The 25,716-nt window shown below is 42.2% G+C and overlaps 1 protein-coding gene across 4 annotated transcripts in view; it reads left to right on the top strand.

Annotated features, from left to right (window-relative positions):
- Window positions 1-960: 960 nt before the first annotated feature.
- Window positions 961-25,716, top strand: part of VGLL2 (vestigial like family member 2) — a 43,762-nt gene continuing 19,006 nt past the window's right edge. For 3 of the 4 annotated variants that reach the window (XR_006414292.1, XM_044425924.1, XM_044425911.1), the window contains exons 1-2: window positions 10,876-11,190; window positions 19,038-19,350. Coding sequence is in view for 3 of the 4 variants with exons in the window: in XM_044425924.1 (XP_044281859.1) it covers window positions 11,110-11,190; window positions 19,038-19,350 (394 nt within the window). In the remaining variant the exon portion in view is untranslated. Of the gene's footprint in view, window positions 1,007-10,875; window positions 11,191-19,037; window positions 19,351-25,716 lie in introns of those variants that run through there. The other variant, XM_044425933.1, reaches the window with a different exon arrangement.

The following is a 25,716-nucleotide window of genomic DNA, read 5'->3' as shown; positions in this document are numbered from 1 at the left end:
GACCAAAAAAGTAACAAAATAGACATATATGGTTGGGTGACAAATTATTCAATTGATAAGGTAAAGTAAATGGTAGAGCGGATCCTTCCACTGGATCATCTTCCACCATGTTTCTGCCTCTGCTATGATATCTTATCACCAGATGGTTGCATATAATCTAATTTACACTTGACAAATCTATAAACAGCCATGATAAGACCAACACATTTTTTTTAAAAAATAGATAGTGGTTACATTCAATTGTGCATCATCAAATGGCATATTATTAGCATATTATTACCTGATGCAGACTGTTATGTGAATTGGTTCACAAAGATACCATTTCCAGGAATTGTAAAATTTTTATAATATAGTATTCAGATATTGTTGTGCTTGGTGAAATGTTTCAGGACCACCAATCAAGATCACCATTCAGAGCTTGTGCTAAACTAAAATGAAGGAACCACAGACCTAGGATTTTGAAATCCTAACCCTAATCCTAACCAAGTATAGGACCTGCATGAAATTCTACTCTCCATCCTTTCTTCCCTTACATAAAATTAAATAAGCATGGGTCTACGATTAGTATCCTTTCCCGCTTTTCAGCAATTAGGTTTACTGGGCACTTGAGAGCTATGAAGCAAACAGGGAGATGTCTTTTCATACAAGTAGCAGAAAACCCAGCCTGAATCTTAGTAAAGATGGGGACATTTTCAAGCCAATGCAGTGAAAGATATGGTGGTGAAAAAACAATGCTTTGTCGCCATTGTGTCCATGCAGTGCCATCTGGTGGAGCTTCTCTGAGTGGCTGAAGGTCTTCTTCAATTTGGCCAAAAGAGTAATGCGGAAGAGCCCTCAGAAGTACCCTGTGACCTTCCTGCAAGAGCTTTATGAATAAAATTATGTGCATCTACAACGGTTTGGAAGCCACAAGTTCTGCGGTGCAGTTTATGGACGTGTTCAGAATGCTACTTAGTTCATTTCTGCTGGATGGATTTCACTTCTGGTGCAAAGTTACATGGATAAGGTACATCAAAGAATGCAGCTTACCTTTGTTCAATCCTTGCCTTTACAGTCTTATAACATCTAAGAAAACCAATTGACTGTCTAGGTATAGGAGGTAGTGACTGTCTCTTTACAAGAGTACTCCTGAAGACGTCCTTCTTACCACATCCCTTTGTGTTCATGTGTACTCAAATGGCATCTCTTGGGCTCTTTAATAGGGTCAAGGTGTGCTTTGGGCGGGGAATGGTTGTCTAAGAAGGAACATTAATAAGACAGAAGAAAGCTTAAAGTAAGTGAATATATATTTTACAGATTATAGATAGAATATTATAGATAGAATAAGTAAATAGGCAGTATTCAAATGGCTATGAAATAGGCTGGAAATGGTATGGTTAAATCTGCATAGAAAGTTGGAGGGCAGCAGAAGCTGTGATAAGAAGCTAAGTGAGATAAGGAAAAGAACCTAAATGAAAATAAATCTTGCCCAAGACAATATGTGTAACTTTACAGCACGAGGGCAGCAGGAGAGTAAAAGCAAAGAGGAAGGAGACCAGAGCAGAAACATTGCTTTACATATTCCTGCATAATATATCCATATCATTAATTTTATTGATTTTAGTGTTGTTATTGTTTTATTGTACTGTTGTTTTTATTGTGGTTCTGACTGTATGTAAACCACCCAGAGAGCCTATGGCCAATTGGATGGCATATAAATCAAATAAATAAATAACCCAAAGTGACTGGGTGAGGAAACCCCATTTTCAAGCACCTACCATAAAACAAGAGATCAGCATTGTCACCAAGTTACCACAGCTGCATGAATTATTCCTTAAACTTATGAAGGTAAGTCAAAAGTGGTAATATTTTAAAGTATATTCCCAATTAAAGCCCTCACTTTATCTTCAAAGGTGCACCTAATGAGTTCTTTATCTGCTATCATCAGCAAAAAAGGAACATGTGATCTTTACTTCCCACTGTTATGAGAATTCCTTTCTGGATTGGATGTGGAAAGTGACTGGCATGAAGCAGATGCCCTATTTCTATCTCTCAGCTTAAACACACCCATAAATAAGAACCTCCACATACTTTCAAGCAGTTTGATATTGAAGTATGGAACAGATGTATTGTCACACATGTGCATGCAATAAATATTATCTCTGTGTAGTTATTACAGATCAGTTAACTATTCAGTGCATTGTTTCCATTGTTGTTCTTGTTACTAAATAATACCATCAAGGTGCAATGATCAAATTTAATTCTGGATTATTATTGTTTTAGAAGAAACTACCAGCACAAACTAATTATCAAGAACTCCACAGGACCATTAAAGTCCTCCACATTCTTCTTCACAGCTCCACAGAGAAGTATACCATTTCAATCCACGTAGTGGTCGCAGTTAATAATAGCAAAGAGTCGTAAGTCCAGTTTGCACAGCCACTCAGCTGCCAATCCTCTTCCTCCATGGTGAAGGATTAGGATCATCCTTCATACCAGAGACCTTAAGCAATATGAATTGGTAGGGCTTCACTGCTATGCACATGGTCATTTGATTAACACATTATTTGTTCTCTTTTAGAGGTGAAACTTTTTAGAAAAGTTAGCATGAATCAAGATGCCTACATTAGGTTCTCACCTGGCCTGTTACCTAAGCTATGTGTTGGAAGGGACACGACATGATTCACCCAAATAAATGCTAAAGGAATCCACAGACAGATGATTGGATTATCTATTTATTACATTTCTATACATTTGCATGGTTCTCTCCCTCTGCCACGTTATCCCCACAAAAACGCTGTGGGGTAGGATAAGCTCAGAGATAGTGACTATTCCAAGATCAATCAGTGAGCTTCATAGATGAGCAGGGACTTGAAACTGGACCTCCCCAGATCTAGTCCAACACCAAGGATGAAGTCACGTACTTGGAGTTCTTGCCCTTCTTGGTTGAGTATAACTAGGCAAATGGGATATGTGTTTGTGTCTGAGAGATGATTTCTACCTCCATGCAAGAAGCTGTGATTCCAGCCTTCATCAAGAAAAAAGTTTTGATGGACAATCCACTCTGGACCATTACAATTGTAACATCTATCTTCAAATCATGTATCTCTTCTTGGACATAGTACTCAAAAAGGCAGTAGTGGTCCAGTTCCAGGTACTTTTTGATAAAACTGAGTATCAGAACCCATTTAATTTCAGAATAGGCCTGGTTTGAGCACTGAAGGAAGTGCCCAAATCTTGATGGAAAGGGACAGAGGACATTTGTTTAGTTACCCTGATTTTTCCATGGCTTTCACAATACCATTCTGCATGGTACCTCTCTGGGCAAACTCTGAGAGTCAGGAGGAGGCACAGTGACAATTGTTCCATATCTTCTTTCATGGTTGATTCTAGAAAGTTACTTTGTAAGTTTCTGTTTGAACCTGTAGCACTTGTCCATCTTAAAATTAGTTTTACTTGTCTGAAACTACTGATTTGCTTTACAAAATAACACCTTGTGATTTATCACTAGGTTTTGCTAAATTGGTTTTTATTTTGTGGTCCTTCTCAGAGCTTTGGCACATAAACTGCAATCATCATCACCACCACCACCACCAAACAGCATTTGAACCCTTTTGTGAACTCACTAAGATTTGGCATAAAGTGCCATTAATTAAAAAAAACACTCAGTTTTTCTCCTAATCATCTGAGCCAGTATGGTTATGGAACTGTAGAAATGATGCCTTCACGTAGTAATGGACTGAGGCCCACCAAAGGGAACAGAATCCTGACAAGATAGAGGTCCAGCGGATGGGTGGTTGTCTGAATATCATTGAATTTTTGATGGATGAACTGTACCATAAAAGTTAAGAAGTGCAAATGCCAAATCAGAACCCACATTTTAGTTCATGCACTGGGGAAGGGAAGTGTGAAATCCATCAGTTTACATTAAAATGCGGACAAGGGCCCAATAAGGGCCCATCCTCAGAGTGCTGTCCCCAGTTATCCTGGTCTCCCTATTATCTGCAGAACTACAAGGAGCTTGAACGCAATCCTGAAGGCCCTAAGGAAGATGCTCTTTGACCCCTTGTAAACAACTTCCCTCGGGATACCGAGGTTAAAAACTATCTTCCCAGCAGCCATCATCTCCCCAGCGTACATGGCCCAACAGCTGAGACAGAGAGACAGAGAATGACCATGGCTTACACCCCACAGAAACCAAGCAGTTCCAGAGGTGATCCTGGCACATTCAGTCAGGGCGATAGCAACTTCAGCAGCCTTCCAGGAAAAGGAAGACGGAGGCAGCCATCTGGTCTTCTGCTCGCACTCTTACCAACATTAGAAAGTCATCCCATTCCCTTCTGCAAGAGGGCAAAGCCCGTTTTCCAAGCAGCTGAAGCCCTAGGAAGGGACTAGTTTGAAGCAGAAGAGGGTCTGTTGGTCCACCAGAGGACACGATGGCCCCCTATACTTGATGAGAGAAATGGAAATTCCTTCCTCACCTGTGGATTTCTATTCTCCTTGAGTGAAGGGGAACTGCCGCCCCCGTTAGCCCACTCCTTTCCTCAGGACCTCATCAATCGAAGGCCAGCCTCACAACAATCTCTAGCTCACCAACCAACTCAGTGACAGGCAGAACGGGGTTTCTTTTTGAGAAGGTATACATATTGCACAGTTGAGAAGCCAAAATGCTATACTTACCAGTGAATTTCAGTTCTCCTCAAACCTCCTTGGGGTTCAACTCTGCCCCGGGGATGGAAATCAGGCTGTCTCCATCTTTAGTGTCCCAGAGCTGAGATTGCCTTTTGAGTCTTTCAGCTCTTTTGAGTCTTTCAGCTCAACTGAGTCAGGATACCTTTCAGTCACCAATCCATTCCCAGGAGAGAGTGTATATTATAGCAGCCTGTGTAATCCTATGCATGGCTATGCAGACCTTAAAGGCACAATAATATGCAAGTTCAAAGGCGTACAACCCCAGCGTTCTCCTGTCCATTAGAACCTGTTTCTACCTAAACTTGCACAGGATTAACCCCTAAAACCTACTGAGTTCCATTAATGTGACCATTAAGTCCTAAAAGCCATGGGATTGCTGCCTAAGTCTCCAGTTTTAGACTCATCGTATTTTTCCCTGCATGTAAATATCCTATTTTCCACTCTTTTCTTTACACATTACACAAAAGATTGTGTTATTTATTTAAAGTGTAGGCCTTAAGCCTGTACTTTATTGCTTCATATCTGCATGCATTTTCAGGTATTGTTCCTTATTTAGGGAATTCATTGCCAATTGATATTTGGTGAATTGATTCTTGATCTTTTCCCCATTAAAAATATTTAAAGGTGAGAGGTGAATGTCTGGGAACAAGGGAAAAACTCAAGGCAGCAATTTTCATTCTTACTCAAATGTCAACTCACTGAACTTTAATATCCATAAGACTGAGCAATGGAAAAAAACTAACCAGTCTTTTGCATTTTTGACTCATAATGTGTTGCTGCCTCAATGTTCTCTTTTTTTACTGTATTAAGGTTTAAATTTCTTTAAATTGTTGTGCATGGTCTTGATGTCTTTTCAGCAATGAGACAGAATAACAACGATTCTGATGCAGTACACAGTCTGAACTATTTGACTATTTACAGTCCGGTTATTTGCAATTCAGTTTAACTTACCTCAGAATGTCTGAGAACACATTCCTCTCCATTGCAGATATTTGAATCTGAATCATTCGATGCATGCTGAATCTTAATCTTAGAAAATCACAAACAGAAGTGAAATTTCTGTTGCTTCTAAGGCTGCTTTGTATTTGTCTTACCAACAACTAACTGAGGATTCCCCGAGCATGGAAGGAAATCCTGGGTGTTTTCAAAATGACATACTCAGTTTACATTGCATTCTGTCAACATAGCTGATGCGGCTGCAGGACAGAGGAATATGGCTGGGATAATATTGCATTCTGGCAATCTGTGAGAAATGCAATCTCTGTGTCACCCAGTGAGGCTTCTCTGTTTTGTGAAAAGTTCCAAATGACTCCTCTTTTTTATTTAAGGTAGGGGTGGGAAACATCAGGTCAGAACTAAATCTAGCCTCTTGGGTTTCAGTCTAGCCTTCTGGAGTGGCCCATATTGTCTGTACCCATCCCCTGGCCTTTCCTGTAACCACTGTTTGGAGGTCTGCCAGCTTTTCTGCATATCCCAGCCCCATTCAAAAAGTTGAAATGTTTCTTCTCACTACAATGGGCAGAAAATGTGCACTATTTTGGCCCTGGACACTTGGTTTTTGCTTCTGACCCTGGCTGATACTGGAATGTAGCCTAGAGAGCATCTCCAAAATTAACCCTCTGGTAGAAAAAGGTTCCTTAACCCTAATTTAAGAACTTTGTGGGTCAAAGAGAACATCTTGCATTGTGCCAAGAAAGCACTTGGAAGAAAAATGCAAGTATGTTTTTAGTGATCAAAAAATAGGCCCTGTCACTTTAAGACTGAGAACTGGTGCGGTATGGTGAGTAAAGTGTTGGGCTGGGGACCTGGGAGATATGGATTCTAGTCTCCAGTTGGCCATGAAACTTACTGGGTGACTTTGGGCCAGGCTTACTGGGTCACTCGCAGCCTAACCTACCTCACAGGTTGTTGTGAGGATAAAATGGAGCTATATAAGCTGCCCTGGTTTCCTTGAAAGAGGAAGGCAGAGGGGATATAAATGCACCACAGTAATGAGTCTAAGGCTGCAATGCTGACATTTTGGGCAATTTGATTTTCTTCCTCCTTTTGAAACAACCAATTCAACAACACTGTAACTGATTTGATCGAATGCAGATACAACCCTTTCCCAAAGTGAGGAACTGGAAGTGGGATTTAGTTGCTCTGGAGTTCAACTTCACATGCATTTGAAAGCACAGTAAAAATCAGTTAAGCACCTTCTCTTGCCTCAGCCAGTTACAAATGTCCACAAGTCACATTGGCCTCTTCCTAGGCTGCTCTTGCTGCTGTCACCAGAGACATGCAATGGCTGCTGGGAGCACCAGCTGCTGCCGGCACAGCTGCCTGCGGAGAGAGGACAGCTCCATCCTGAGAATTTGACCATATATGAAGTCGACTGTATGTCATAACAAAAGCGTTAACTTAGTGATGGCCACTGCTACTTCTCACCTCCTGTTCCAAGCGGCGGTGGCCACAAGCAGCAGCTCTCTCTTCCTCTCTCTCTGGCTGTTGCAGCAGCGGTACCTGCCACCCATGCATCTTGCTCTGGCAATTGACAAACAGTAGTAAATGAAGGTTCCTTCCCCTTCAGCCGTCACCACCAGCAGATGAGGGAGATGAAAGGGAAACGAACAGTCATTCCAGCAGCCCTGCTGAAAAGCTGCTTAATTTTCTTCTCTCTCCTCCCCATCCTGTTTGCTTGTTTGTCACATATTTTTAGTTTGTAAACCTACAGGCAGGAACTGTCTTGTTTTACTTCTTGCACATCAGCAGAAGTTCGGGATTTATATACTTGGCCTAAGTGGTGAATCTTGCTAGTGCAAAGAGTGAAAGCAGGTATCAGTAGCTGTCCCTGCAGGTTACTGGGACCTTAGCAGCCGCCCACCAAGCTGACCTCCTCATACCAATGCTAACATCCATCCATGTACTCTCCAGATGCTGGAGCAGGGCATCTGAGCTACCCTAGGAAACAGTCTCTTAACAGTTTGCCAAGGTCCTCTTTCTGCATTACTTCTCCAAACATCTTTCTCTGCAGGACCTGCAGAGAGAACTGCCTAAGGTGTCAGCATGGTCTGAGTCTGGGAATAGTCGGGAGTTTGGGAAATAGGCGCCCAAACAATGGCTGAAATACTAGATCATTCTGTGCTGGCTTTGAATTCAGCCCTTTCTTCAGTACTAGGGATAGGATAGTAGATACTGATGTTGGAGAAATACTTGAATTATTAATATGAACCCAGGCTATTGCAATAGCATCTTGTGAGCAGAGGTCCACTTGTGTCATGTTGGATGCAGGACCTAAGTGTTTTTTAAACACATATTTGGAAATAGTTCAAAAAGCAACTATTTCCAAATAGGTAAGCCTGCATGAGGTGGCAAAAGATCCTGTTTATGCAGTGCTGTTAGTGCGAACAGAGAGCTGGGAGGCATCACCATGACTGCGGCTACTGACAAAGGATGCTTTTGGATGAAGCTTTTATTGGGCAATTGTCTCACCTCATAAAAGGGTACAAATGACAGCTTCTTCTCTTGGTAACATTCCTGTGTTCTCCTAATATTACTCCCATCTATTTTTTAAACCACAAGCAATCCATTAACAAAGGGAAATATAGCTCTATAATGCCCTTTCACTGGTAGCATTAATTGCTATCTGCCTGGAAGTACCCCAGGTTTGGGGACAAACAAGGAAATGGCAATTGGATCCACAGGCTTCTATATCTATGCAAAGCTGCAGAGAGAAGTTCAGTTATATAAACTGGCCCATAGACAGTCTATTGCAGCTGAAATCCTACACACAATTATCCAAGAATAAATCCCATGGAACCCAGTGAGGCTTACTTCTGAGTGGACATGAATAGGTTGTACTGCAAGAGTAATTGAAAAATATGTGCAGGTTGAAATTTCTGTAACACCCTTCTCCAATCTGGTCACTGGAGACAGTCCCAGCCAGCATGCCCAATCCAGGGAGTTCAAAAGGTCCAGGAGGAACTAAATTTAACAGAGACCCTAATTAAAGATGGCAAGACAGGGATATCATGCATTGTGTATTTCATACTCTGTTGAATTATTTCTCAAGAAATAATTATCTCCAAGTCACTAGATTAAACATAATAATGTGGACATTGCAGAGATACAGAAACTTTCTAATAGTAAGAGCTGCTTGACAGTGGAACAGACAGCCTCAGGAAGTGATGAGCTCTCCTCCACTGGAGAGGCACAAGGAGAGGCTGCACAGCTATTTGACAAGGATGCTCGAGTTGTATTTTCCAGTTCTTATCATGCATTGAACAGCAAGTAGGACAAGCTCACCTTCAAGGTCCCTTATAGTGGCATGATTCCGTGATTAATCTCACATGTGCTCATCAAATTTCCCTGTAAGTGCCCCCGTCATTCTTCCCCAAGTCAGACATACTTAATTACTCATGGTTTCTTGAATCATAGCTTGTTATGTGCAAACTTGGAATTATGGTTTAACTATGAACAATGCACAAAGACTACTCATGGGTTGTTGTTGGGTTGTGAACTGTAGCTGTCATTATGTGCAAATCCAAACCTATGGGTTGTTCATGGGTAATATCAAGCTAGAGAAGAATGGGCAAGAGTCATCAAAATCCCCAGTCTCTTTGAATTCCAATACTTCAGTGCTGCAAAGGCAACTGGGATAAGGGAAGGAAGCAAACAGAGGAGGAGTGAAACATGCAAAAAACAAAACACAGTTTATTTGATCATCTGCCAGACAAAGGCTGAGTAGGGCAACAAACCATAGTTTAAGAGTTAGCATTTCAAAGCCTAGCAAAGTAGGGGATTAAAACTGTTGGAAAGGAGAATATGTGCAGATGGAAATTAGTCAGCATGGTAGAATTAAGCACCCCACTCCTGCTCTCTCCTCCATGTAAATGTATGCAGCCAAGTCAGCTGGGAATCTCATGTTACCCTCGGAACAACTATGTTAGCTGAGAGTACCATTAAAAATAATGTACAATGTAATCTTCATTCAGGTCTATCTCATGGTGTTCACTGGGGCTTACTCCCAGGGTAAGTATATTTAGGATCCTAGCCTAAATTGATGTTCTATCCTAAGTATGCATACCTCCTAGGAATAAATCCCTTTGCTTAAAAGACAGAGGGTGGGAGAGAGATACTGTTCTGTGTTAATATTTCCATGTGTATGATAAAGGAATTTCATAATGGACCAGAGAAAGCACAGACACAACATAAAATGCAGTAACATTGTACAACTCAGTACTGAATATATACATCTGAGAATCTTGCTCCACACCTTTGAATTCTTTTCTTCATCCCCTTCACATTTACTGCTGTAAGATACCGTTTCTGATGCAGGTATATGACTGGAACCTGAGCTGCCATTCCTTTTGCAAATGAGAATTTTAAAAATAGTCTTGCCCCCAAGTTTTAAGTTGCTGTATATATTTTGAAACACAAGACACAGATAACATACTGGTCATCAGAAACAAAAATAAAAGATGGGGAGCACAAGAAGCTAGTACCCGCATTTTCCTCTTTGTTTCATACATAAAAGTACGTTAGACACAGAGACAGCCAGTCTTCTGCATTCAGCAGGGTTTGCTGTATCGCTGGCAGCATCTTCATGCACTTGCAGGTAAGAATGAAAATATATTAATTCTCCCGAAAAGCACGCACATTCCCATACTGGTTGCATCCATTCACTCCCGCTCTGCTCCTGTACTCTGGTAACGTTACATTAGTGAGCCCATATCTCTGGGGCTGCATTCGCATCTATTGCTTTACTTCTAGTGCGATGCTTACCTTCATTGCTTTGGACTATTCGTGTGTTTTCAGCTAAGAGTGGGGGGGGGAGGGGGGCAAACCTTGCAGCCCTCCAAATGTTTGGGCCTGCCACTCCCACCATCCCTAGCTAGCACAGCTAAAGGAGAGGGGAACCGTAGTCCAGGCTCTCCAGGCGGCCCCACGTGCCCCAACCCTGAGTGAGCCAGGAGGCCGCCCGCCCCTCGGCTAGCGGGCTATTGCCCCAGATGGCTCACCCTCCTCCGCGGAAAGAGGGCAGGCGCCCGCCGGCCCAGAGCGAAGGCGCGAGGCGGCGCGAGGCGAGCGGGGACGCCGCGAGTGTCGAGGCGGCGCACGCGCGCCTCCCCATTGGTCCCTTCGCTCCCCCGCCTCCGCTTGACGCCGAGCGTGCCGGTTAAATGCCTCCCGGCCGGCGCCCACCGCGCCTGTTTGCCCGGAGCTCGTTTGCTGGAATTTGGTTGCTGGCAGGGAACGCGGCGGCGCTGGTGGCGAGCGGGGCCCGGCGGCGGAGGGAAAGTTCAGGTCGCTCAAAAGCAGCTCCCATCCTTCTCCCCGCTTCCTTGCTTCAGTCGCTCGAGCGCCCGGCCAGGAAAGGTCCATGAAGAAGCCGCCCCTTCGCTCGGCATAGCCAGAGTTGACGTGCGTCCACTACATGAGTCCCAGCTGGCTTTAGCCATGAGCTGTTTGGATGTTATGTACCAAGTCTATGGTCCTCCCCAGCCTTACTTTGCAGCAGCCTATAGTCCTTACCATCAGGTAGGTTGTCGGGGGAAGGGCGAGGTTACCTTGATGCGGGGGTGGGGGGCGCCAGGGATGCGGCATGCACGGGATGCCGGACGGAGTCTTTTCAGTTCGATTGCTCAGACCGGCGGGGCTGGGCATTGCATTGCAAAACGTGTCTTTGGCAAGAATAGCATCCCCAGCTTGGCACAATTATACGCTACTGATGACTAATTAACGCAGCCGACTGATTCGCTTTCCTCCCTCCCCGTGGGATCGGGGAGATGGATGGCTCAGCTAAACTTCTCGCAACACATTTTCCCCTCTCCTGGGTCCGAAGAGACCACAGCCCAGTTAGGTTGACACGGGAATGGATTGCAAACCCCTTCACCCACGCTGCTGAGAATGCATTGCGAGGGATGCGCGTGAACTGGGATTGTGGATCTTCTTGACGGGAAACAGTTTGATCCCGAAGTGGGTTTCTTTGATTTGCGCGCTCGCTCTCTCTTAAAAATACGGGGTGCTAAATCTGTGCTTCTTACGAAGACACGCACTCTCTGGAAATTGCGGTGAAAGGGAAGGTTGATTTTGTTGCCGGACTAATCCTCCACAAATTAGGTCAATCCTAAACATGACTATTTAGAAGTTCTCTAAATCCAGAGGGATATAACTGTAGTCAGTTTGTTCGGGTTGTTTTTTTTTTTTTTTTCACGATGGCAGCCTTGATCGTTGCAATGCCGTTGACATCAATGGAATTAAAGCAGGTTCACTGTTTGCAGGATTACAGCTTTCCAAAACAAAGAACTAAAAAAAATGTAGCAATAGCTACAACAATAGTTCAACTCTCAGTAGGTGATTTTAATTAAGCAATGCTTCTGTCATCCCTCATGCTTATATATAAAATATACTGGAAATATTCTGAAAACATAGTAATTTCTGTAATAATTGGTCAATCTTTTTGAACTCAATATGCTGTATAAATGCCAAGTTTGAATAATAACTAAAACCAAAAAACCTGTCAAGTTCTTCCCTATAATATTGTCCTTTCGTAGTCTTGCTGCGCCATGCTCTTTTGCTCGCTTACTTGTAAAAAGCTCAGCCAACAAAATGGATCCACAGCTTTTCATGGGAAAATTCAACACTTTTGATTCAAAATTAACAAAATGTTTCACTTCCACTAGGTGAATACAGAAGATCTTCCAGGCACATACACAATTTTAGCTCTTGTCCTCTGTCTAGGCTCATTCTTTAAGATACCAATTAATTTTCATGTCTGAACAAGCCAGTGTTATACAAAATGGATTGTTCACTGAACATATGTTTTTCATGAACCTGGGTGTCTTATTGTTGGCCTGGGAATATATTTTTGCTCTTGAGTAAGCCAAATATGATCACTTACCAAGAAGCATTTTACTAAAGCAAAATTTATTATGAAATGAGACAAGATTTGTATCTTATCTGTCAATTCAGAAGTAGCACTGAGTTCAAGGGGACTTGCAATCCTATACCAGTGTTCTGGCAAGCATCTCCCATATTGTAAAGAGATTTAAGCCTAGTTTATAAATTGCTTGCATGGACAGAATGAGACTTCAGTGTAAGAAAACTGCATCTGGTCACCTGTTGTATTTTTATTTTACAAAACCGCCAGGCTGTTCAGGCATTACTTTTTCCCACTTTCATGGCCATCTTACATTCAAAGAGATGAAACGTGAATCAGTGGCATTTGCTTCCCAATAAATTTATCTGGGACACAGTGTTAAGCTCTGCAAGAAACAGTCTGCTAATCTTGTATACCCCTTACCTGGGAGTAATGCCTCTTATTTCTGAGTAGATGTGCAGAAGACTGTTCTGTAAGCTGTTAAGTAGAACATCAGATCTGCTGAAATCTATCAAGTCTCAAGCTCCTCCACAAAACAAAGTGTAAGATAACATAAGTTGCCTCCTTCCTTGCTCCTCCTTTTTGCAACAATGCCTTCAGCCTAGTCCTATTATTTCCTTTCCCCTATATGGAGAGATATCTAGTTCTAATTTGTAATCATCCCACTCCTCCTTGGACCATGCTGCATCTCTGTTAAGTAGTGTTTTTATTACATTTAATAAGGCTTACTTTAAAATAGGTGTATGTAGGATTGTAGCCAGAATTAAGGACTGAACACCATGCAGGCACTGTGGTTGACCGGTATCTGGAATCTGAACTGCATTATGTGTTTGAAGTCTTCCCACTAGTTTGCTACTATACTGAAATTTAACTATTTCTAATGCACTGTCTGGAAACTCTAACATACTCATTGTAAATAAAATAAAAATATCAGTATTAATAACAGATCCTTGATCCTGTGTGTTTGCAACCTAAAATTCTACATGAGTGTGGACTCAGGGAGGCCAAGGAGTACATCAAAGGTCGGGAAGATGGGATAGAGTGTGTTCGGCTCAATTATTCAGTCTTTAGCTGCAATTTCAGCAATGGGGTGTACTTAGAATGGACAGCTAGCTCAAAGTTTTCCATAGTCATGATAAAATTTCACAGTCCAGAAGTCATGACTGACTAAAGAGTGGGCCAGTTGCTGGCCTATAATGGGACTTGCACCCCAAATCTGCTGTTAGAAGCTGCCAGCCCAGTAACAGGACCAGCATGATCAGAATGGTTTCCCAAATAGTCCTTTGTATGAACATGAGAGCAGAGTTCAACCAGGCAAAAAGCCCAATTTTGTGCAGCATCCTGACTCCCACAGTGGCTAGCCCAATATCATCAATATGTAGGAACATGATGGGTTTATAAGCAGCACATTTGTGCTCACGTTCTCTAGCAACTGTGTTCAGTCTTGGAGATACAAACAGCCATCATGATTAGCAGCCATCCCACATGAATTCGTTTAATCCCCTTTTGAAGCCAGCTAAGTTGCCATCATGCTTTATCCTTGAGATGGCAGCATAAGAAAACATGATTTATTTATTTAGCTTGACTTGTTGTTCGCCTTCTCTCTCTCTGTGCCTAGATCACAGCTGAGAGCAGCTTCCTCATACTCATAGGTTCTTCATGCTGAATTCAAATCCAATTATTCGTTTTGCCCTTCATGGCAGCCGCTGCAGCAGCAGCTGCAGACACACTAACTGAGCTAAAGGAAACATGGAAAACATTTAGCAAACTTGTGAGAGAGCTGTGCTCTCTCCCCTCCCTCTCATCTCTAAGAATCTAAGGAAAAAAACTCATCCTGTCAAAAATGCTTCTCTCCTTCTGCCTGCCAAGGCAATTCTTTTCCTTCCAAAGGAACTGGAGCAGCCAGTTGTGCATTTCTCTCCAATCTGCCTCCCCAACTATAATCAGAAAGCATTCTCTGGATTGGTCCAGATGTTGAACATGTACACTTATTTTACTTCCTCACATCCACCTCTGGAACTTGAATCCAAAGGCGGCGGCAGTACACTTTCTCATGATCTTCCAGTACTTCATTTAAAGCAGAAAAGGAAAATTGGAGAGGAACCTCAGGGATGCTTACTCAGTGGCCAGTCCAGTCCCCTTTCATCAGAGAAAACCTTCAACTGTAATTCTGCTCCTTAAAATCAAAGGGAATCTTGCCATTCATCTCAAAAAAATCAATACACCCCAAAATCTTATTTTCCTGATTCTGAGGATTGGCACATTTTGTTCAATGATCCCCCTACACAGTGAGGTCCCCACTTCACTTGCCCTTTGATTTCTAAAGCAGGGGTGGTCAGAAGGTAGATCGCAAAGTAATTTGTAGTATATTCGCAAGGAGTTCTGACTTCCAGTTGTTTAACAATAGCAGCAGCTGACTTTTACTATGAACTGTTCAGGAAAGCAAGTGTGGATTTTCTATTGAGAAAGGCATTAGGTTCCCCTTCAGTTCTGGTACTCAAAGCAGATGCCTGGTCTCAGAATTAATTTTAAGTGTATGTGTTCTGTGCAAAAAGATTCCTACTCAGGCTGGTGATCTCAGCAGAAAACAATGCACAGTAGACCCCACAAACCTGAAGTCTGCCCAGCCACACTATAAAACATAACTGCCCATTTAAACCTTTTAAAGTGCAAAGTATTCTAAATATCTCCTTGCATTTGCCCTTTTATCTTACCATTCATCTGAAAAGTCTAATTCCAGTTAAATAAGCATACAAAACAAGTTCCTTTGTCTACTTTAGCTGCCTTCAGTGTATGCCAGTGTCATCTTGCATAGAAGGGGCTGTAACTCCGTTTTTGCCTTCAGAAAACCTCAGGTTTGATTCCTGACATCTGAGTAGGGCTAAACAAAACCTCTGTCTGAAACCCTGGACAGCCACAAGGCAAGACGGACCATAGTCTGCCTCAGTATAGGAAGGCAGCTTCCTGTTATGCCTGGCAAAAATGCCTAGCCAGATGGTTCATCAATTTCTTCTTAGATTTCATGCCCTCTCTGCAAAATATGAATGGAAGGGAGGGGGAATTGCTTCCCAGTTGCATCCAATTCCTTCCCAAAGACCTATCAATGGCCCTGATGCATATAACGCATTCTCTGCTAATCAGCCGTAGCTCCAAACATTTTGTGGGAGCTCTAGATACACATGGGGGGGGGAGGGGGAGGCACTAATGAAGTGCTCTGCAGAGCAGTTTTGAGGAATCCAGAGCACGTTACTTGTTCGCTCACCAGCTTGTTCACAGTTCTCAAAGCCGGCTGCATGGTTGTTTTGCCTGGAATTAATGCTTGCAGGCAGCTTGGGTTGGGAGAGAATACTTTTGCCCTGGGCCAGAGGAGTGAGGGGAGCTTGCTGTGGTCCAAAACCTCCTTTTAAGCTGCAATTCTCAGGCTGAAGAAGTCCATGCAAGCTGAACTTTCAGGTTTTAAATGGCTGTTGGTAAGCAGATGTTAGATTAGTATGATTACTGCAACTATGTCCAAATGTCACCCTTTGACAATCAAAGCTTTCAGGTTGTAGAGCCTCTTCTAGGTACCTAAAAGAAACAGAGCTCAGGCCGATTGAACAAAAAACTGCTCACATATTATGTGCTAATTTGTATATGCCAATATATGTGCATAACTGGAAATAATTCCTGTAATGTAAATGTTATAGAAGGCAAACTAACCTCTTGCTTGAGTTCAAGACAATGTACAATGTCCTTAATTGTGCTTGCTTAAAACTACTGTTCATGTGCCCACACTTTTTCTTAGTCTTTCACATCCAAATCCAAATGGGGAGTTTGGGGTGCCTGGATCTAGCAAAAGGTTGTATGGCATCTTAAACATTTACTGATGCCTTGCAAACTGAATGTAGCACACCAGGAAGAAAGAAAGTGGCAAGCTATTGTAGAATTATAATAACCCATACTCTTATGTTGCAAGCTTACAGTTACTAGAGAGTAACCCCCATTAAACAGAGGTATTTGCTCCTGAGTAAATTCTGCTTGCTCTCCCCACCACTATCAGCAAGCACAGCCACCCTGGACAGGAGGATGTAACTTTTCTGCTTCTGGTCTCTAGATTAGCTAAACTAGCTTCTCATTTATTCAAAACACTTTATTTTGATAGTTCCTGAGATTCTGGAACATGGAATTGTTTGGTTGATTTACAGGCTTCAGGTCCTAATTTCTTGAAATCCTTGCAATATGATGTTTCTAAAGAGCAAAATTGCATTCCTTTATTACGACCAACTAAAATTCCTAATAAAGCTATTATCTGAGTGTGGATTTGGGTTTTTTTTAGGAACCAGGATGGCTACCTTTGTGTTTATTTGCCTTTTAAATTATGCAAGTTTAACTGTCAGGTTTCTCTCTAGATCTAGTTATTGGAATTACCCTTCAGGGTATATAAGGCAAATTGCAGCTCTGAGCATTTTTGCTAAGGAATAAAACTCTATAGGAAGAATTATACATGGGAGTAAATACCATTGAACTCACGATGACCTCTTGGTAAACCAGTTAAGGATTTCACAAAAAATTATGTCATCCTGAGCATGTTTCCACATCCACAAATCTTTCAGTACCTCCAGTTGTTTCCCTATCCCTCATAATTTCCTGTAGCATCTCACCCCATGAGCCTCTATAGCCATTTTAGGGCTGGACTCAAGATATTTTTTTTTTCCTGAGGCAGAGCAGCAAATAGCAAGACTTCACCCCTAGTCAAGGTGTATAGTAGTATTCAAAGCAGGTTGGGTTGTTTTGGCCTCTGGGATGGAAAATCCTACAAGTACCTCTCTCCTCCCTAGTAGTGAATATACAGTAATTAAGGAATGAACACTTCACTGTTTTGTCATGATGTCCCAAATCAGCTGTGTAGAGCAGCTGTCTCAAAGCTCATGAAAGTTTCTTTAAAAGTCCCTATTGCTTAAGTAAATCCCTGTGTATGTTCAGGTAAGAGGAAGCCATTTAATTTCAGAAAAACAAACTAACCCTCAGGCAGAAAGATTAAAGGGAGAAGAAAGAAAAGTACATGTACCTCTATTTCAGCAAGGGCTATTTTTCTCAAATTACATAAAAAGCAACATCTTTCAGAATTTTCTGCATAATGAATTCCCGAGAACTTCTTACATCATAGTTAATTTGTGATTTTAAGATACCTCAAGACATTGCAACTTCTGAACACAAAGAAGCAAAATGCCCCATTTCTCTTCCCATATCTATTTGCCTATCTCTAGTGCAAAATGCTGATGCCAAGGAGAACCAGAATCTGCTCACTTGGATCCTGCAAAAAGCAGGTGCAATGTGATTTCAGAGCCTAGGAGCTCCAGAAACACTCAAGCAATCCAGGGCTAGCTGTGCATTCATATATTACTTTGCCCAAAATCCAGGTGTTGCTACTTATTCAAACCCTGTTTGCAAATAAACCTATTTGTTTTTCCCCAAGGAGAGGGGCCTGGGTCAGCTTGAAGAAAGCAACAGATGAAGACCCTTAGCACCCTGTTTGATATGTGAGCAGCCAATGCACCTGCTGTTCCTCTTGTCAGGGCCTTACTGCCTACAATGGTTCAGGACACAAGTGCAGTTTCCCATTAGTCTCTGCAGAGTCAGGCATACTCCAAAAAAGGCAGGGTGACAGAGGTGCTGTTAGGCAATTTTGGAGCCAGGTCTTAATGAAAATGATAAGCAGTCTGTGGAAGGAAAAGTGGCACCGTCCACTCTAGTTTAGAAGGCCGGCATCTTCATGCTATACTCCCTATAAGTCCACTAAGGGAGTATGTGCTAAGGTCTATATAACTGTAAGACTCCTGAGTTTAGAGGGAAGAGGGCAGCTTGGGTGCATTTGGGGCAGCTCGAGAGATCTTGGGCCCATGCCCTGGTGATTCTCTGGTAGCACCTTTGTAGTGTTCGTATGTGTGCAGCACTCACCATTTACCCCTCCACAACTATTGCATCAAGCCATGATATCGGCATTAAAAGGAGCTAGCACAGAGCAGATGCTTGAGCAGCGGACAGAATATTGGCCTGTTCTGTTATCAAAAATAGAGTCCAAAGGCATCTCCCAGACTTACTAATCACCTGTTTCTAGAGCACAATAACTGCGTTTGCCTTTTGCACAAAAGACCAGTATACAGACTGCAGACAATCTGTAGGGAAAGAATATGATGGCACCTTAAAGATGAATATCCTTATTTTGTACACATGCCCACCCACATGCCAAAATACAAACTAGCCATACTTTTTCTCACCTAGGATCTACTTCCACAGGTGCAAAGATTATTCTCTGAACTGGTTGAATATTAGCATTAATAACAACTCCTGTACTGCAACACCACAGTAAGACCAGGAAGGAGAATTTTCACATTTGTTCTCATTGCACTGAGAAACACAATGCTGCATAGAGTTTGCCAGTCACAAACTTATTGCCAGTAAAAAAGAAAGCCCATGGTGCATGAAGTGTGACTCGCCCCTGACTACCTTTTGCTCTCCTCTGCAGAAATTCGCCTTTTACTCGAAAATGCAGGAAGCTGCGGAAAGTGCCAGCACGAGCGGCAGCAGCAGCGCCAGCAGCTCCTTCTCCAGCCATGCTGCCGCCACCAGCATCAAAGAGGAGGAGTGCAGTCCTGAGAAAGAGCGCCCTCCAGAGGCTGAATACATCAGCTCCAGATGCGTCTTGTTTACCTACTTCCAAGGGGACATCAGTGCTGTGGTGGACGAGCACTTCAGCCGGGCCCTCAGCCAGCCCAGCAGCTACTCCCCAAGCAGCGCTGGCGCTAAGGCTGCCACTCGGAGCAGCAGCTCATGGAGAGGTGAGCTGATCCCTCTCGATCCCAGATGATCCTGGGGATGTTATCTCTGCATGCGCACCTTGGAAAGCCATTGTTTCTGCCAGACTTCCCCAGCCTGAAGCCCTCTAAATGTGTTGGGTTACAGCTTCCATAATCACCCCCAAGAAGCATGGCCACTGACCATACCTGCAAGGGAATGATGGATGCTGTAGTTCAAACAACCAGAGGGTACTGGGTTGGGGAAGCTTGGCTTATGCTTCCCTCCCAGCAAGAAGGTGAATGTCTTTTGTGTAAGGAAAATGTGAACATGCCGTTCTGCTGCAGGTCCCAGAGCTAGCCAGGGCGGGGGGGGGGGGGGGGGTTTGCAGGAATGGAGAAAGACAGGGTTGACACCGCATCAGCCTTCTCCAGCCTTGAAGCCTCCAGCGATTTTGTGAATTGCAGAACTTCTGGAAGGCTCCAAATTGGGTAAGGTTGCTCTGTCCGCGGGAGCAAGTATGATCAGTTACACATTAGTTTCCCAAGGAATAAAAGGGCTTTTACAATCACTGGTGAAAATCACATGTCCTCCCACAGCTAAGAGGGGAGCTGTGACAAAACTGAACTGTAAGTTCAGTTGTGGATTCAGAGCTTGGGGCTTTGTTTTGAATACCAGAATGAAATGGAGCTCACAGTCTTTCCACATACAAACCTGCTCCTGGTTACCTCCACCCACCCAACTTGACCAAGCTCTCTTCTTTGCAGTGATTTAGCAATTAGGGTAAGTCACTTTGTTACTGCTGTTGCTAAATAACTGAGTCGGAAATCCATGCTTAGCTCCCCCATTGGTGTACATTTACTCATTAGAGAACCCGGTAGGATGTCATTTTGAATAACCTTGCTTAAAATTTGGGTTGTTGGGAGACTGCAACAATCCATCTATAAACATCCATTGGAAGGAACTGGGGAGGGAATCTTTGTGTTTTCAGAGATGTGATATGACTCTGCTCCAAGACAGTGAGGGGAAGAGCAATTGCACTCCCAGCCACTGTCAGGAAGGGGGCTGTTAAGAGTAGGATGGTTCTCTGGTCTGATCTTGCAGGGTTCTTACATATGTAGAGGCACAATCCTGCACAAGTTCAAGACAGAAAAAAGGCCTACAACTTGCAGCATGCCTCAGCTAGCTATGGTTCACTGGCTGCAGTATACTTTAAACTTGCACAGTGCCTTAAGTATCTTCCACTGAATTCCATGGGAGATAAAAGCTCTTTACTCTAGCTGGATTAGGTACAGCTATTAGCATCCACACATTTGTGCAAAAGGGAGTTCTGTTGTGCAGACAACTGTGACTCAGAAAGAGATACCTACTACATAAGGTGATATGTTTTATTCTTCCAGCTTCAGGAGGTATATGCCAGCTTTTTGCCTGTGGGGGCGGGCGGGGGGGTAAGCAGGTGGGATAAAAAGTGTAAAGCACATTGGCTGCAAGTAATAACTCTAAAATTCACCTTTGAATAAGGCCAACTCAAACCTTAGTGGGCCAACAAAAGTCACAAAAAACATGCATGCTTTAGTCATCTCCAAGACAAGATGTTTGTAGTTCAGAAGTGGTGTAGAATGTAAAGCAACACCTGCATAGCTGAGAATTAATCCTAGTGAACTCACTGAGGTTTTATCTGAATAAACATATAGGATTGCATTACTAATCTGGCAGGAGATTATCATACCTCCCTGTACATCTCCTTTGGTTCTTTAAAGGGCTGTTTACAGAATTATATTTTCTGGAAGTTAAGAGGCAATCATAAGCTCATTGGATCAACTCAGAAAGTCTTATGTGAGGAGCTACAAACTCTGTCTCTTTTGCACTCAAAAGACAAAATAAGAGCACATGAAGGGACTCACTGTAGCAGTTGGTAGCAGCATGAGGGCTCTTTAGACCACTGTAGAAAGATGCTGGGTCAGTTTAGGGAACACAGCTAGGAAAAGCTGCATCTACAAGAAACTCCTTTAGCAGCATTTTGATCTGTAGCAATTAGCAGGCAACTCATTTATCCTCCTGCAATAAAAAGCATCACCTGTTAATTTCTGTATATCAGGTAACTGTTAAAGGCACAGCAGTGGCTTGAAACCTATTTTGTGAGATAACACCCAGAGAGCTTCAGCTGTTGGGCAAAATTAATAATAATACTCTGATAGAATCTCCTTTGAAAAATTATTTTCAGATTATCAAAGGGAGAATGGTTCAGGCTACATCCTATGCACTTGTCAAGGGCTCAAACTGAGTCATACCCTTCCATCTAACCTAGTACTGTCAACACGACAGGCAGGGGCTGACCAGTATTTTGGGCAGGATTTTTTCCAGGTTGCCAAGATTTATCCTGGAACCCAGCTGCTCTACTACAGAGCTATTGCCTTTCCCCTAAACCCTGAAGTCAGTTTGTTCTATCTAATATGTTTGTCATAATTCATTTCAGTGGGTCTGCTCTACATAGGGCTAATATTGGATACTGTCCACTGAAGTTTACTTATGAACAGAATGGTACAAGGAGCCTGCATTGTGATGTCAATCTTTCATGGTTTTAAGATGCTCCAGATGGTTAATTGAGGACTTAATTAACCTAAGAGGCCATCCTGAGAGTTATATTTGCAAACAGACGATCTAACCCAAGTCCCGCTGAAATTGATACAGTGTAACTTATCGAGACAAACTGGGAAGGGAGCAGATTGCTCTTAACTGAGTTTGGAAACTGATCATACAATGTAAAATGCTGGGGTTGTGATCACTGGGACACTGATAAAATGCCATGCTTGTGGCTTTTTAAAGAACTCCAACAAAAAGCCAACTTACTGGAGAGGAAGGAATAGGAAATATTGCCAAGTTCACATCTGAATTGCTTTGAATTTAAATAATGTATTAATCTGATTACCTAACCTGCAATAATAAAAAATATCCACTTAATGAAATGATCCCTCTTCCCTATTAAAATTAAACTCCAGCTCTTGTTACTGTGTGATGTAACATACATCTTTTTAAAATAAGGTAAGGATCAAGCAAATTTAAAGAAAGCAAGAAAGGGATTTTAAATGGCTTTAATGATTGCTTTTGTGACCAAATCAGGCTTTTCTACCTAGAAATAGCTGGAACTATGGTAGACCAATTAAATTTCACCCATTTCTTTTAACATGTAAGAGTTCTCCCCTCTGTTCTGCAGTATTTTAAAAATCATATCTATAGTCTGAAAAAAGCAAATGACATTATAACGTGATATTTTTATTAAAAACAGTTTCAAAAAATCAGGAAACAAATCAGTTAGGCAAGACACTGAGATAACAGTCTTACACCCACACTTACGGAGTATTAAATCTCATTGAACTCAGTGGTATTTCTCAGTTAATATGTATAGCTCTACTTGTTACAATTCAGTCTGCTCAGTTAAAACTACTTGAATATTGTTTAGTGAAACATGAACATAATCCTGAACACGTTTATTCCACATTTACTCAAAAGAAAGATCCAGTGCATCACATAGAATTTATTTTCACTAAATTTAGGACTGCAGGCTAAATTTCTCAAAAAAAAAAAAAAAAAAACTATGTTATGAATTACTGGGTTTGAGTCAGACTGATTTATGCTTCGCGTATATCCACTGAAATAAAACTTGAGGAAGTCACTAGGAACTTAAGTCCTACCAAGTCTGGATCCAGCCCATTTTGTAAAGGGATTGCTCTCAAGTAAATAAGTTTAAATGAGGATATGCCCCAGCCCAGGAATACAGGCTGCTGTTACAGTGTTGCTCTTCACAGAGCAAGTTACAGGTTTTTATATTTGATACAATTCCCTCCTGCCCTGCAGCCATGCTTTGACAGAGCTTAGAAATACAAAACTCAGTAGTACCTGTTTATGCATATGCAGTAGAATCCAATTCACATCTAACTGAAAGGAAGACCCATTGAGATAAATGGGGTTATTCCTAATTAAGTAGGTATAGGATTGCAAGGGGGGGGGGTTGTCTCTAGTGTTAGTCTAGCTCAAGTAGCATTCATTTCTATGGTTGCAATACTGTGTAGTCCTGTCTGGAAAGCCCAGGCTAACTGGATAAATTCTGCACCTTGGTGTAGAGAACTTGCCACCTATTTTTAATTCAGATCATACTGAAAGCAGCAACAATAAGCTAAAATCTTAAACAAGGTGTGTGTGTGTGGCTTTTACAAAACTGCTCAGTTGGCTCCCCTTTCTAGCTGCTTTTAGTAGGAGGAATCTTACAAGGACTCTACAACCAACTCACTTGATTCAGAGAAGCTTCAGAGACGATTCACTGATGGGGGGGGGGGGCAGACCAGAGCTTGCCACCCAGGTTCTAAACAGGCAACATGGACATCCCATAATTTTGCTTGAATTCAGTTATACAAGTAGAGCTGGTTCAGCCTTATGCTGGAAAAGGCAGCAAAATTGTTACTTATTTAGTTTTTAGTTTTATTTTTCTTACCCAGGGGGAAAAAAGATTTTGGAAAGCATTTGCTGCTTTAGGTGCCAAAATAGCTAGACCAGCCCTGGGTCCTGCGCACTTCGATTTTTTGCGGTGGTGGAAGGAGCAACAGCTGTTGGCTATTTCCCTCTCTGACTAAATCAGAATGGGTTGAATCCAATATTAGTCCTACGTAAAGTGGACTCATTGAAATAAATGAGCCATAGGATATAACCTTGTGGCTGCAGTTCTAAACATTTATCTGGAAGGACTCAGTAGGACTTACTTTTAAGGAGAGACTTATGCTGCATTCTGTGCATTGTTTTGCTCCACAATATTCATTCTTATAGCAAGTGCAGACTTACTTCCCACCAGCAATTGGGTAGGAAAGCGCTTCTTGCTCACTTCTTTGCTGTTGTGTGCAGGGTCCTTTTTGGATACTGCTTTCAAGAAAAAAATCTCACCCGAGAAATATTTTGGATCTGATTATCATGCAGGTACTGCTCATGATAAATATACACACACTCAGTCACAGTCTCAATAACCAAGAAATGACTGAGCAGACAAGTTCTTAGGATTTAGCTTGCTCTTTTCCTCCTACTAAGAAATAGAATCTCTAGGATTTAATTATGTTGCACAGGATCAGAGCCATATTCTGAACATTGGAGCCAGTGCATGTATATGTTTGTGATGTGTAACTTGAAGGTTTCTTTAGGAGGATTCCTCCTAGGGGTAACAAGCCTTGAGGTCTACCTCATGATGCAACTAGAGCCTAGAGCAATGGAGGAAATTTCCTTGCAATGTCAGAGCTTTCCCCCATTCCAGATAGACATAGAGTTGCAGAAAGAATGGCTGTGCTGCAGGGCATGCGAGAACCTTTCCTTTGCATCACAGCAGGGATCCAGCTGGGGCAGGAGGCTGTGGAGCTACCTCTCTGCTCCGAGAACTGTCCCACTTTCGCTTTCTTCAGGAAGTACAGTTGCCTCACACAATGCTGTTTTAATGAGGCACTTGTTCACTATAGATGGATAGCTACCTTTCATTGTATAATTTAGTCTCCCTTTTAAATCTGCCAGTTATACCCGGTGGCACGCATGCACACACAAGTTAAAGCAGCATCCAGTACATGGCTAATTTAATGATTACCTACAATTTCATTTGCATCCTGCCTTTCTTCATAAAGAACTTATAACAGCTAACAGCCTATTTAAACTGCAATACATCTGCAAACATTAAAAACATTTCTCTAACCCATACAACACACCCAATCCACAGTAAGTCAATCCAGGGGGCTTACTCTCTGGTACTATCCCAGAACTTCCCAGAAAGCAACTGCAGATTTGCAGCTTTATTCATTCCGTTTCTCACAGTAGCTCCTGTCTGAGAGAGTGGCTGAGAGAATCACTGAACAGCAGCTCCAGTGATTCTTTGTGAGAGAAGCTGCAACAATCCTATCATGTTTGGACAGGGCTTTTTCTATCTAACCTTGCATAGGATTGTGCCTTAAATGACTTAATGAACAAACAAAAACTATCAGCTATTTGTTCTCTGGGATACTGCCTTCTATTTAATACATTTTCGTTGAGAGAACCTCCAAAAAGCAAGAGGCCAAAAGGGCCTTGCCTCCCATCATGTAGATACAGCTATTTCTCAGCTTTAATACAGTCTAACAGAAACGCAGCTAAGCTTTGGAGACTTTTTGGCACCTGGCAGCTTTGATTTATATTTGCAAATCCAGACTTTGACCAGTTAATGGTCAATGATTTTATTGTCATATTTTTAATCTACTGATTATGCTTTCTTATTGTACAGACTATTTGAAATTATTTAAGTTGAAGAATAGCAGAAGTGTTTCATGAATAATAAATAGATCATGATAAAGATGTGGACAAGATGGATCGGATAATGAATTATTATCTAAGAGAAACCTGTGGACATTGTC

The sequence above is a fragment of the Varanus komodoensis genome, unplaced genomic scaffold (genome assembly GCF_004798865.1).
Source record: "Varanus komodoensis strain SLA01 unplaced genomic scaffold, ASM479886v1 scaffold1, whole genome shotgun sequence".
NCBI lineage: Eukaryota > Metazoa > Chordata > Lepidosauria > Squamata > Varanidae > Varanus > Varanus komodoensis.
This window is presented reverse-complemented; position numbering and strand designations above follow the sequence as displayed.